General features: G+C 33.0%; 2 protein-coding genes across 4 annotated transcripts in view; one reads left to right on the top strand and one right to left on the bottom strand.

The window, feature by feature from the left end:
• The window catches only part of LOC101746320 (tyrosine-protein kinase JAK2), a 38,292-nt gene extending 35,712 nt beyond the window's left edge, over positions 1-2,580 (bottom strand). For 2 of the 3 annotated variants that reach the window (XM_004922334.5, XM_021350577.3), the window contains exon 1: positions 2,076-2,580. In XM_004922334.5, the coding sequence (XP_004922391.1) occupies positions 2,076-2,318 (243 nt within the window). In that variant the 5' untranslated portion in view covers positions 2,319-2,580. Of the gene's footprint in view, positions 1-1,564 lie in introns of all 3 variants that reach the window. The other variant, XM_062674025.1, reaches the window with a different exon arrangement.
• A 1,637-nt stretch (positions 2,581-4,217) lies between these two features.
• Vlg (vasa-like) lies at positions 4,218-14,786 on the top strand. Its single transcript, NM_001043882.1, is given in 14 exon segments — positions 4,218-4,301; positions 4,818-4,856; positions 5,518-5,611; positions 7,765-7,887; positions 8,009-8,262; positions 8,667-8,852; positions 9,216-9,299; positions 9,378-9,515; positions 9,999-10,175; positions 11,427-11,622; positions 11,723-11,920; positions 12,945-13,075; positions 13,272-13,397; positions 13,819-14,786. Coding segments are annotated over 13 exon segments (1,806 nt in total). The 5' UTR covers positions 4,218-4,301; positions 4,818-4,820; the 3' UTR covers positions 13,882-14,786.
• The last annotated feature ends 427 nt before the right edge of the window (positions 14,787-15,213 follow it).

Here is a 15,213-nt window from a genome sequence, read left to right as displayed (position 1 = left end):
GATATCTACCTTCGTAAAGAGAAACTAATTTACATATATATTTTTTGAGCTAAGCAAAAGTACTTCTTGTGGTCAAAAAATGAAGTCCTGTAGAGTGTCAATAAAAAGCAAAAGAAGATAGCGAAAAACAGGAAATGTTGACCTGCTTCTTATTTTTATGGAAGTCAAGAACAATGCACAGATTACTGTTTACTATTTTATTTTCACTAATTGGCCTTTCGTAAAACATCAGCTCTCCTTCCTTCTCCTCATTCTTCTCTTTTACGGCTAATTTCCTAACACTGTGTATTCAACGAATGATTTAATGTTTCAAGTTTTTTTTTTTTTATTGCCTTTGTAGGCAGACAAGCATACGGCCCACCTGATGGTGAGTGGTTACCGTCGCCCATGGACTTCAGCAATGCCAAGGGCAGAGCCAAGCCGCTGCCTACCGCTTAATACTCTCCACAAGCCTCGTTTGAAGAAGGACATGTCATACCGCTCGGGAAACACCGTCGAGGGGAGCTCATTCCATAGCCGGAGTTCCAAGTTTATTCAAATAAAATAAATTAATTAGTAAACAATTCTTAATTGTCATCTTTTATTTTGTTGCAGTTGTTATTGATGATATTTTCAGTATAGATAATTTTTTTTGTGTGTAAAAGTTCGTGACCCTAAAGCACAGATAACCCCCAATAGATACCGCATTATTCAACATTTGTTTCAATTCGACTTCACCAAATTTTGAGGTAAGCATGAGTGGCGGGGAACGTGTCAAGTGTGCTGTGATTGGATATTTCAAAGACAAACTTATAATGCATCAAACCATAGTGATGGGACAGATTTAAAATTATTGATCGATAACTTTGGTAGGATGATCTGGATCATTGATATTTTAATTTTATTTTTAGTTATAAATAAAAAATAAATTAATTCTAAATTATCAAATATTTATTAAAAACAAATAAAAAAGAATCTAAGTATATTTCATTGATTTTTAAAATGAATCAGCTTAGTAAAAATTCGTGTTACAGAATTCTTAGGATTTGTCTTCCTTGATAAGTAAAGTAGTCTTATATCTATGTATTTTTCCACGACAATCAATAATTATTAAATCAATAATATGATTACAATTTTCGTGATCAAATTGGTGATATATCAAGGAAAATACTTTCACCAACAAAACTACTTAATGTTTGTGTTACAAAACGTTTTTATCTTTATATAATATTTTACAACCTTGGGTTGTATTTATTGAGCTTCGTATGACTTGCTTGATAATGTTTTAAACATTAAACATTACTGGTTTAATAGTAAGGTTTTAAATTTTTTTTGTTACAATAGAAAAAAAAACAAACAATGCCCAAACAAATGTCGACTTGTAAATCACAACACTATCGATACACGTGCAGATTTAGACAAAGACAACTATTGTAATTTACATGATGAGTGAAAGGGACATTTCAAAAAGACATCAACGGGTGCTTTGATATTACTTTTCACATAAGTCTCCAGTATAAGTTGAACTCTGGTTTATTTGAATTACGTTAATGTAATAAAAGTACAGAAAAGTAACAGTAGTTACCGATGAAATGTTATGGCATCTTTTTGATAACCAGATGTCTTAGATGACTTGCCAAACCATTTTATTGCACAGGAAGCACATTTATAATATTATTTGAATTTAAAACTATCTTTAAATATTGGAAAGAACTCGGCGTGCTTACGGGTCTTAAACTTGGTCAACACTGATGTCGTGATTCTTAGTGTCACTTCATATACTAGCTAAATCACTAATGTGCTGTGAACATTTGTGGCCCTGCATGTGGAATCTATTGGGGGTTATTTGTGCCCTATAGTGTTGCCTGGAAGAGATTGCTATAAGCGACAGAGCTGTTAATTGTAAACACTATTTAATATTTTAAAGGTTTTTAAAGTTTACTTCTAATTTTTTTTACTTGTAACATTTAAATCAAGTCTTATCTATCTATAAGCTAAAAAAAGATTAGCGGCAATTAACATACTCAAGCACTCAATGAATCAAAGTGGATTTTTTACAATACTAATATGAAAATTACAAGCTTCGTCTGACTAACCTTGAAACGAATCCTCAGTTCATAGTCCCTAGAGCCCGAGAGGACCTTACAGTTATCCTTGAGGAAATAATCAGTACCCTTAACTCGTAATGCAAATAATGTACGAGTTAGAGGAGGTATGTTGTATTTCTTACACAATATTATACACAATTCTTCTGCAGTAAGTGTGCTAGTACACCTTACATTATTTGGTGTACGATTGGTCACCACGGCCACTTTAACTATATCTTCCACTGTTGCCATCGTGAACTTGAATCATAAAACTAAGAGGACGCCAACAGAGATAAGACTTGGCTTACTTCGTTAAGCACAATGGTATCAGTAAATGAAATTTGTGTGATTCTTTCATTTTATTTCCACACTTTTAAGAATATTATACTCTTTAGCTCATTGATACACAAGCAAATTTTGTGTTTATTTTTAACATTGTAACAGAGTATGTAGGTACCTACCTACCTACGCAATACTCAATTACAGACAGGCGCAGCGTTTACTTTTTCATTATTTTTGACACTTAACTTTTTTTCGTTTAATGGCTGAGACTCTAGGCTTTTAAGCCTAACCATTATACGGATAATAAGAATAACAATTTTTTTTAAAATGTAATGTTTCCATTGCATTGTAGTCGGTATGATATAGGTTCGCCCCCTCATGACCTATGCAAGTGTAGTGTTCGCTCACGCGACCCGCACAAACTTGAAACCCCTTCAAATAATATAATCCCGTTCTTATAGGATAGCTGCCGGAGCCCCATGGTACATCCGAAACGTAGACCATCAGTAAGTATCTACATTCGGCATCAGTGTGCCATTTCGAGAAAGCGGCATGACACGAGACCTCTCATCGTAGCCACCGGTAAATAAATTCCCGATCCTGCGGGCCAAAAGGTAAACAGTAGACGTCACCCAAAACACGTCATTTCGGATCCACTCGATCCACTAACGGTGCTGTTAGGTACCCCAAGCACCAGTCATCGTTCTCGTCGAACCCGTTGCTTGCGACGAAAGGCTCAGCGAGTAAACTAACCCACAGACCACTGAGTTTCTCGCTGAATTTTCTCAGTGGGTCGCGTTTCCAATCCGATGGTAGATTCTGCAAAGCACTGCTCTTGCTAGGGTTAGTGCTAGCAACGTCGTCAGGTTTGAGCCCCGTGAGCTAATAGTTAAGGTTACTCTGAAATGGTCTCTCAAGAACATCAGCTTAGGAAAAAAAAAATGGTATGTACCTATACTACCTATCTGTAGGCTCAAGGGCGGATCCAGCTTTGGCGCCAAGAGGGGGTCACATAATCAAATTTTCGATGCGCTCGTTCCCAAACGCTTGCCATCATACAAAGTTATTAAATTATATTAAATTAATTAAATATTGAAGGTATGTAGTTACATAAAATCTGTATAGTGACAAAATATATAAATAAAATCATTATGGTCAATTAGTGGTTCACCTAAGTCCTGGAACCAGCTCAGGGGGGGGTCATGACCCCATGACCCCCCCCGGGATCCGCCGTTGTGTAGGCTATGAATGAAAATTAAATCTAGTGAAGTAAAATTAAGTGTAATATTATTATAATATATATTATATTCTTGATCCAGGCGGTAAAGTATTTGAGAGTCGTCCTGGATGACGTGATCTGCAAGTGGGGAAAAAGTGCTTTCGCAATAAGGTGTCATTTTACAAAACTTAAACGCGGCCTATACTGACTTATGAGTATGATTCGGTGACACGGCCGACACGCACATAGACTTCCACCAGGGAATTCAATCTCTGTTTTGTTCGAATAGGTTTTAGCAATCTTTCTTCTCTTTGCGAGAGTTTTTACCCGCCCAAGTGTCCTAGCTAGGCGGTAAGAACATGCCGCGCCGTAATCCTTCCACCCAAAAGAAAAACAAAAAAGCTAAAAGCATAATAGATGTCAGTTTCAATTTTCTCATTTTATTGTAATCCTTTTAAATTCACTTAATTATCATCATTAATTTATTATAAATGGAACAGCAATTTTATTTTTATATTGCCTACAAGTTGAGCAAAGAAAGAACTTTCAGCTATTCAAATAAAAAAATGGCGTATAAGCTTAGCGTTCTTTGCCTTTCCTAGTGAATCAAACAAAAAAAAGAGATTGGTTTGGAATTCTTCAACTCAGTGCCAAATTGGTAGCAATCGTTCGTCCGCCATTATTGTTTGGCGACTTAACGTTGTCGAAGTCCAGTGAAAATAAAAAATACCATTGTAAGTACATACAACTTGTTGATCTTGAATAGAATAAAAACTTATAATTTAGAGCTATAATTATTATTATGACTAAATAATTATTTAAAAACGTGCGTTATTGTAACACGTGCCAAATTATTATCCAAAAGCCGGTAGAAACTATTGTTTAGCGTCAACATAGAAAAAATAAAAAAAATAGTTTTACTTTATCTTTATCTTTACTGTTAAGTATAGATGTTAAAATAAAATGTATTCATCCAGTTATTGCTACTGGTAAAGCATTGTTAAAATAGTTTTTAGTTCGAAATGTATAATAGAGAATCAACTTCGGACATAGCTTTTAAGATTAAAATTGCAATATGATAGGAACAAATATCTTCAGTATTTAATATAACTTTATCATTAAAAAAACGGTTGAACCAAATAGCCATGCTGTTTATAAAAATTTCAATCTACCTTCCAAAACTACTTGATAAAAGTTAATGGAAAATGAAGGTCACAATGAAAAATTTTAATAAAAAAATTACTTTGCAGGTAATGGATGATGACTGGGATGATTCCTGTGAAGCTGTTGTAAGTCATCAACTATAAAAAATAAAAATGATTTTTTTGATAATAATACCTAAAATAATAATATATCTTTAACAAAATGTGAATTTTCTCCATATTATTATATTAAAGTCACATAATATTTGAATAGTTTGGTTCAATTTCCTTCATGGTAATATGTGTGCAAAGCTTCAAGAGAACATTTAAAAAGGTCAAAATTATGTGCTCTTTTAATATTTAACATTTTAGTCTATTTTTTGTTCCATGGAATAACTTAAGAACCACAGCGTTGGAGCTTATGGATATCACAATGTGTTACCATCCTCCTTTGGGACCAGTGGTAAAAGTCTCAATCAAATGGTATTGTAAACCGATTGTCCCACAATATGAACCCTTCACCTATTTGCAGGCTAATTATTTGACCTATAACTGATAATTAAGCAAATCAACACTTCTCATTAATGATTTTTACCACATGATGATCTCAAACTTGTGTAAAGCACATATTTTCATAAAAATAACTGGACCAAGCCTGCAGGATACAATTTCTGGAATATGAAATGAAATTTTAATGTCATAAAATTCAGTAACTTTTTGGTGTTTAATGATTTTCCTGGTTTTCACAAGCTGCAGACATAATTAAAATTACTTTAATTAATCTTATTATCTGTTGTCTGCATTCTAGGTGGTGCCACCTCCCCCACTACAGAACCATGATTCTGTAGATGAAGGTCACAGTCTATCCAGAGGAAGAGGATTTCCTTCCTTCAATGAGGATGGTAAGAATTCAGTATTTTTCATTTCTGCTTTTAAAACTGATAGTAACATATTAACTTAAATTACATTTGAATACTGCATAGAAACATAAACTAAGGGAATGAAATTAAGTGCTTGTTCTTGATATAAGATTTTGTGTATCTTACCTTTGCTTAGCTATTTTATATTAAGGGTTAAAGTATGAAATTGCCGATTTGTACTGAAAAATTGAAATTCGTTCTTTTTTTTCATTTAACATATTTTTTAATCAAAATATCTACCATTATTATCTATACATTGCTGCCATCTAATAGGAAGGTAATTTATGCCTTTGTGATAGAACTCTGGTGGTCTATATTCTACAAACTGTCAAAGCATTTTGTCCTGGGAAGCAAACTTTTTATAACATAGAAAATTGTCCAAATCACGAAAAAAATGCTAGTCCGTTCGAGCAAGGTTTGGCGAATATGGAGGGTGACGAATGGTTTCTTATTGCAGTTCCTGTAGAGTTAAAACGGTTTCTCGTGCTGTATGAGGTCTCGCGTTATCATGGAGCAATGATGGTGAAGATCGATTCATGAGTCGAGGCTGTTTCACTGCAAATTTTGCTTTCGTTGTTCGGATTTCGGCACAGTAGACATCTGCCGTTATTGCTTGACCAGATCGGAGAAAGCTATAGTGAATAACAACGTGCTGAGACCACCAACAGTTACCATTACCTTTTATTGGTAAACTTTGCTTTAGGACACTGTTGCAGCGTTTGACCTGGGGTCAGCCATTGCCTCTTTCTCTTACGGTTAACGTAAGGAATTCACTTTTCATCACATGTCACAATTCGATCCAATATTCCGTCATATCTGTATCGATTCAACAAGGCAACACAAGTTTCAACGCGTTTCTTTCTGCAGACCAGTCAAATCATAAGGGACCCCCGTTTTTCATATTTTTTTTATTTTATTGATTTAACGCATATGAGTCAACATCATTGGTAAGGTAACGTTAAACCATGCCGCAAATCCCTGGGTAGTATGGGTCGGATCGGCTTCCAACATCTCTTTCAATTCGTTCGTTCTTCAAATCAAAATTTCCATCACGAAAGCGTTTAAAACAAAATCGCACGGTGCGGTCATTAGCAGTCTCCGCTCCAAACGCAACATTGATATTGCGAGCTGTTTCTGCAGCGTTAGTTCCGCGTCGGAACCCTTATTAAAATATCACTCGAATTTTCGAAGTATCGCATCTTTTTCGTCTAAGCTGAATAAAAAAAAGCAACTGAAAGTCGAATCGAATTTTGCACATTTTTTAAACAAAGAACCTCATAGAATGGTACCATTTGAAAAAAGTTTCACCCAAAAATCTCAAACCGTGAAGCTTCTATGTCAATTCGAAGTACCAATTACAATAGAATGGCAATTTCATACTTTGACCCCTTTTATTTTTACATGTTTCACATTCACATTGTCTTGTCAATAAAACTGAAAGCTTTTACTGGGTATGATAAAAACTCCACTATAGCTATTTTTTGCTAAGAAAATTTAATCAAAAACATTATAATAAATATATATAACTAAATCAGAACTGTAAAAAGCAGATTATGATATTAATATTGAAAGAAGTATTAACAAAAACATATTGTAAGGCTGGTTTGGTGTCAATAAATTTTTGAATTGAGTTGCCACTTAAGTTTTCTTTAGGCACTTATGATGCTTTAATTAACTCTGGTTAAGCACTTAAGCATGGAATTTTAAGTATCCACAGCTGAACCCAAAAATAAAATGTATGTTGACATATGCTGAAAGCAGTTTTTCAACTCTAATAGCATTGTAATAATGTGATAGATATTGTTATTGGAAAGTATTCCTTTGGGTTACTTGATTAATTTGAATCTTTTCTCACTTGCATGAATGTAAAAAATTCAAAACAATTTCATTTTATCAAACTAAATATGTGAATAACTGAAATATATAACAAAAAGTCTGACCTATGTTTCTGTGTGGTCATGCATGCATTTTCTGTCATTGACTTCTTGAACCTGTTTTCTGCAGCATTGTTATTATAGACATTATTTTCTCAATAATATAAAGTCTTAATACTGCACTGATTAAAGCTACAAAAAATATATAGTTTAAATCATCAGTAAAATTTAATATTTCTAGAAGAAACATTTGAATTTTAGATGAAAAAGAGAATGGGTATGGTGAGCGACGGGGTCGAGGTGGCCGAGGCGGAGGACGAGGACGCGGCGGAAGAGGTGGACGTGGAGGGTCACGAGAACAGCACAGCGACTATGAGACTAATGGTAATAGACACAAATATCAAAAATTAAACTCCATATTATCCATGGATATTGAATTATTTATTGTTTGCAATTATTATTTATATTGTCTCATAAATGGTATGAATATTGTATATAATTATAGGTGACCATGATGATAGGGGTCGTGGCGAACGTGGCCGAGGCCGCGGAAGGGGAGGACGTGGTGGTGGTAGAGGTGGTGGTGGCGGAGGAGGCGATAGAAATGATTATGAAGATAATGAAATAGGGGAAAACGGGGAAACGAAGAAGCCGGTAACCTATGTGCCTCCAGAACCAACAAATGATGAGACGGAAATCTTTAGCAGTACTATAAGCTCTGGTATTAACTTTGACAAGTTTGACCATATTGCAGTAAAAGTAAGTACCTAAGTAATTTGTTGTACTCTCAAACAGTTTTAAAGTAACTATAGCAAGTAAATTACTTTTTAATACTTAATAATAAAAAGAGCTTTTTTTTTTCATAGTACAAAAGTTTTGATGAAATATTTTAACCTCGTACTAAAGAAAATAAATTCGTTTTATAGATCATAAAATGCTAAGTCTACAAATATGAGTATTTCCCTATATTTATGATGCAAATCAAATCTCTAATGTTATGTTTACTTCATAGAATGTGAATGCATCCATCCAATGCATGCAATTATCTATTTTAGAAAGAGCCAACACTATAAAGCTGGTGAAAACCATGGCTCTCTTGTCAATCTCTCAGTTAAAAACATTGTTATTCTCTGTCTAATATTGAATACTAATTTAATTTGCAGGTCAGTGGTGAGAATCCTCCGAGACCTATCGAAAGTTTCGAAACTGCAAATCTCAGAAAGTATGTTTTAGATAATGTACTTAAGGCTGGTTATAGAAAACCCACACCTATTCAGAAAAATGCAATCCCAATCATAATGAGTGGCAGAGATTTGATGGGTTGTGCCCAGACTGGTTCGGGTAAAACGGTAAATTTGAACTGTTTAATATACACAGTAATTCAATCCACTTTTAGTCTTTAGTCTTGCGTCTTTTTAAGTATTTCTTTTCCTTTAAAAAAAATTTTTTTTCCCATATTTTTCACCTTTCACATACTTTAACTGGGCCATCGTCAGTCAATCGTGCATGACCGCGAAAACTGCAGGAAACGAAAATAATATGGTAATCAAAATAAATAAATAAACCCGAGATTAAACTGTAAAACTAGTTTTAATTACGCTCACGACTCGCGAAAACCTTAAAAATAAGTAAATTACAAAAGCGAAAATAACTATTCAAAATTATTGATACAAACCTTCTTTTACAATAATTCAGTCGATTTTTTCTTTCAGGCTGCTTTTTTGGTACCCATAATTAATATGTTATTACAAGATCCAAAGGATCTGATCTCAGAAAATGGCTGCGCCCAGCCACAGGTGGGTAAATTTTTATTTTATTTTGAAAAGTAAGAATATTGTAAAGCATTTTTTGTTGTAATGTTAAATTAATTTTAGGTTATAATAGTATCTCCAACGCGAGAATTGACTCTTCAAATATTTAATGAAGCTAGGAAATTCTCATATGGCTCAGTTTTGAAGGTTGCAGTTGCTTATGGTGGCACTGCTGTGCGCCATCAAGGTGATAACATTGCTGTGAGTATTTCAATATTCAACTATTCAATATAATTTCAGTAAAACAGTTAAACATGCAATAGAATAACGTTTTTAGGGTCTAGGTTGAGTTATGAATGAAAGACTTATGTTACTAAATAATCAGCAGAATAATTAAGATAAACAATGTTTAATATTACTTACTAAGTTTGTATTAAAATAGGTCAAGATGATTGTATAAATACCGGCGGTTAGCATATTATGTTGATGTTGCATTCGTATTTTACCCGCCGTAACGTGTACTAAAGAATATATTATTTCGTGTGGATGTAACTTTTCTAGTAAGAAATTAGTGATCCTTAAAAATATATAAATTAGTTAGTCAACTACAACATTATTACTACAACCCTTTCTGCATCCTGGTTGAGCTATCAACTTCCTATATCTACAGCATTATTCAACATACAATATTATTATCATCATTTTAAATCCGAAATATAGTAAAAAATAAAACTTAATACACAGAGAGGCTGTCACATATTGGTAGCAACACCAGGCCGTCTTCATGATTTTGTGGAAAGGAATCGTGTATCATTTGGCAGTGTAAGATTTGTCGTACTGGATGAGGCTGACCGTATGTTAGATATGGGGTTCATGCCAAGCATTGAAAAAATGATGTTACATCCAACCATGGTGGAGACCGTAAGTTAATTAGTAATTAATCTTATTTATTATGCCAATTAGTAACTTAAATAAAATATAATAAAATAATTCTTAATGTGCAACTATTTAGTTTTAAAAATTGTGGGAATAAAGAAAATGGTGTTTAAAATATGAAATGGTCAATTTATAACTGATGGTCAATGGTACCTTTTTGTTTTAATAATTTCATATTCTTTCACTTAATGAATGAACCATGAGGGAGATCAGACAGGTAAATAATGATGAAATAAAATGAAAGCCAATGTCCAAGGAATTACTCATTACTTTATATTAGCTTATAACATCACTAATTCATTGGTACCAAATTGATTGCTTTAAAAGAGGGAGAAGCGACTTCCACTTAAATGAAATATTATGAATGTATAGAGGCACAAGGTGGTTTTGATTTGCTGAGTAGGTATAAAATTACAGTTAATTTTTATTCCTACTCACTGGTTACTTGTCAGTTAACACACTACCTACTTTGTATCAGACTGTAAGTGATCAAGGGAAAAATACACAATGCGAAGCTTGTGGTAATCACCACATCAATATAATATCAGATGTCTATTAAGAACTTTGATTAATGATTATCTCCATCATTATAGAAAATACGCAACTAATCAACTAACTTTTAAACTCAATATTTAATTTTAATTTTATAATTTAATTTTTTTTTCCAATTCGGACCTTTGATTAGAAATTATATTTCACTCATCAAATTTAGCTTTCACCTTTTAATGAACTACGTAAAAATATGTGAAAGAGAAAATTACTCTTAGAATATGTACAAAATGTCTCTCGATATTGCAAAGTTTGCATAGACCTTGAGAGGATATTTTCTTTGATTAATATATACAATTTCTCTAAAAATAGGATATATTTTCATATTCATCATACATTATTATAATGAGATATTGTTATGTCAATATCTCATACTTTAACCTAAAATAAAATAATAGAACTACTATAATATATAATAATACTATTAATTGGCGACTATTATCAGCGGATCCTGTTCGCTTGTAATATATTGGAGTCACATACATGCTTTGCATTCAATGATAATACTCGACCAAAGATATATTTGTGTACATTGGGGATTTAAAATTACTAATTAAACTGAACTTCTACACACTCCTTTACCCAGTTTTTATAAAACCACATAAACATGTAAATAGTTTTGTAATAATACAAGAAGAAATTATATATTTCTAAGAAAATTAAAATTGTGCTTTATATCCACTGCAGACGAAAAGGCAAACTTTAATGTTTTCGGCAACATTCCCCGAAGACATCCAACATTTGGCTGGTCGTTTCTTAAATAATTATCTATTTGTGGCGGTTGGTATCGTCGGAGGCGCTAGCACTGACGTCGAACAAATCTTCATTGAAGTCACTAAATATGAAAAACGGAACAGTCTAAAACAACTGATTGAGGAAAATGGTGAGAAAATATTTTAATAATATAGTCCATAATTCCAGAAAAAGTGAATTGTTGTTGTTCTTTCTTATTTTCATGTCATCTTATAAAACAATCATTACAGATGGTAAAAGAATCTTGGTATTTGTCGAAACAAAACGTAATGCAGACTTCATAGCAGCCATGTTGTCGGAACAGCAATTGCTGACATCTTCAATTCACGGCGATCGCATGCAACGTGAGCGCGAGGAAGCGTTACAGAATTTTAAGAGTGGGAAACACTGTATCTTGGTTGCAACAGCTGTAGCTGCACGTGGTTTAGGTAAACATCATTTAATTTTTATATTGTTTTTTTTTTGTTATTATAATGTTTACAATGCCTAGTTCAGTTCCAATCTGCCAAGAAATCCGAAAATCATAAAGATTAATGTACTATCATTTTTTTTATATAATAATGGTAATAATAGACGTTTATTCCGCCTAAGCAATAAAACAACTTTTGATGTACCGACATGCAATTTTTGTCACTAGTTAAACTTTGAACAACTTTAATTAAAACAATGAAAATGAAAACTAAATATCATATAACTAATTTATACCGCACTATCGACTGTCAAGCACTGTAAACACCGGTTATTTTTAAAAGAATGCTCAGTTATTAGTTTGTAAATTAAGAAAAATCTTAATTTACAAACTAATTGAGCATTAATATCTGAAAATATTAATTTCAATGAACATTTAAAAAACTGTTCATTGAAATTAATATTTTATTACTTCAAGGGGGGTGGACGCGCTCACGGCCCACCTGGTGTTAAGTGGTTATGGGCCCATAGACATTGTAACAAGGTGAATACCGACATAGTCGCATTGCTCGATATGAATGGACTGTGTGACCCTTTAGCCCAGTGGCTCTCAAACTAAGAGTCGCAACCCCTTTGGTGGCCGTGAGAAGGTTGTTGGACGTCACTATTTTTTAATTTTTCGGTCGGTTTTAGTAGCTCGTATATACCACTCCCTCCGTATTTAGGGGTCTTCTAAGCTTTTCTCTACTGAAGGCGTCGTAGTGGAAAAAAGTTTGCGCAACACTGCTTTACAATAGTTTTTTTTAATACAAAAATTGTATACTTGGTTCTGCCACCCAACACATACATATACATATAAAGTTATCCAGGTTCAGTGAAACATCGATTTCAGTACAACTTGCAGTTGTTCCATCCATATTCTAAGCTTAAAGGAGGTGGTAGAGAAAGCAAAATTTTTGAATATCTACTTTATTTTCAAATTTATCCAATTTTTTTCTCACAAGAAGTTGACGGAGTTACTTTATATTTTTTTTTTATTTTCAGACATTAAAAATGTAGACATTGTAGTGAATTATGACCTCCCAAAGAGCATTGATGAGTATGTGCACAGAATAGGGCGTACTGGTCGCGTAGGAAACAGAGGAAAAGCCGTATCGTTTTATGATTCTGATCAGGTAATTAAATTATAATAAATTGAATGATTCAGTTGAGAAAATCTGATTTAAATACAATGTTTATTCGATGAACACTGATAATAAAATACACTCAATAAATTAGAACATAAACATTAATCATTTTTTTACACTGTATAATTCATACAATAGCTTCTATTTATATTTATAACAAATAAAACTTCTCTTTTTATTTCAGGATTTAGCCCTAGTGGCTGATCTTTCAAAAATACTTCGACAGGCAGATCAATCTGTCCCAGACTTCTTAAAGGGAGGTGGCACTGCTACATTCAAGGGCAATAAATATGGAGGCAGTGATGTTAGAGTAAGTAATATGAGCTAATGGGGGGAATATGTGAATTTCAAAAATTACAAATAATCACTAGATTAAAAAATTGGATGTTATTAATAACTGGTATAGGTATAGTATATATTTCTACAATGCACCAAATTCATACGGTTATTTTTTAAAAGAACTTTAACACCTTTATTTTGTATTTCTTTATCGAATTATTTAATGAAATTTAGTTGTTCCATGCAAATTGATTAATAAAAAATTTGCATCTATCTGTGCAGTAATTCTTATCGATTTTCCAAACAATTCTCAAGGTTCTCAACTATTTTTTGTTAATGCTTCCAAAAGGGATTAACATACTACAATAATGAGGTACTTAAAAATATAAAAATATGCTAAATCAACATGATTAGAAATAGATCTAAGTACAAAATTTTCCATCTAATTTCAGAATTTCAACAATGCCAACACAGCTGTAGTAGATCAAGGGCAGGAACCTGAAGAAGAATGGTAGATGTACAATGTACAAAAATGACTTTGAATTTATTATCACTATAATTATACGTAAATGTGACTGTTAGTGATTTTTTTGCATTACATCTACGTACATACAACAGGAGTGAATGCGCGTTCAGAACATTGGTGCTTATGCTAGTAAACTTAAAGACATCTTTATTCGTTGCTACGACGAAGTAAAATTATATTATACATGGCCTGGTGTACAAAGACTGTAATTCATTTTCAAGTAATTTTTTTTTTTAGAAATAAGAATATTTTCTAAGATTAAATTGCCTTCAGGCAACTGCAGCTTGCTCAACTTTGACGCGCAATAACCCCGATATTTCGAATTACTTTATTCCGCTGTACTTACGTTTATTATTTTTACACTATTAGAAGTGGTGTTTTTTTTTTTTTATATTTTACGTATTATATAGTGCCAAGAATTTAACACGAAACATTATAGTGCATAGAATGACATGCGATTCTGTGATGTTCAAGTGAAAATTGCTCACTTAAAAGTTTAACAAAGTTGCTCTATTATCTATAGTTTTCAGTTATTCATATTTTTGTTTCAATTCTATTTTGTTTCGTTTGAATCTCTTGAGAAGACCTCATAAATATATCAATTATGTTTATCCCTGTACAAAATTGACTAACTGAAATGTAGTATAAAACTATAATCTGTGATGATTATTATAAGTAGAAATAAGTTTGCAGTTTGAATTACTTCTACCATCATGCCATAGATGTTTAGTTCAATACCAGTTCGTTGAAGTGATCAACAAAACATTAAAGAGTGATTTGAATACTAAGTTAGAGTTATTTACTATGTACGTTTTCAACCTTTTTTTTTATTTGAGTTTAGTTGTTATACTCATTATGTTATAAGATGTTACTTTTGAATAATAAGGTGTGACGAAATAAGTGTTTTATTTGCCCATTATAAATACGCCAGATCTTAACGCACGGGAATGATCAACTTAGTGTTTCATCTCTGGTTCAGTTTCCAAATAAATCCTGGACAATGAAAACATGCCTACTGATAGTGCTCTTATAAAGCAACATGCTTCACCCATCTTAAGGATCCGTTCACACAGACTGGCTCGGAGATGAGAGCAAATTTTTATCACGTTGGGAAGTTTATTTTTGCATTTGTGCACTTTTTTGTTATAAAGAATACTTGAACGCGCTGCGTGTGAAATAATAAGAGGAGCCGACCGGCTCTGATTGCGAGCGTATCCACTTTCAGATCTCTTCCACCCAGACTATGTGAAATAGTTGGCGGATCCGCTCCGGCCAATTCCAATGTATACGATGCGGTCTGTGTGAAAAGAAAAAAACGGGC

This window comes from Bombyx mori, chromosome 19, assembly GCF_030269925.1.
Source record: "Bombyx mori chromosome 19, ASM3026992v2".
Taxonomy (NCBI): Eukaryota; Metazoa; Arthropoda; class Insecta; order Lepidoptera; family Bombycidae; genus Bombyx; species Bombyx mori.
The sequence above is the reverse complement of the archived record's forward strand: the minus strand, read 5'-3'. Positions and strand labels throughout refer to the sequence as shown.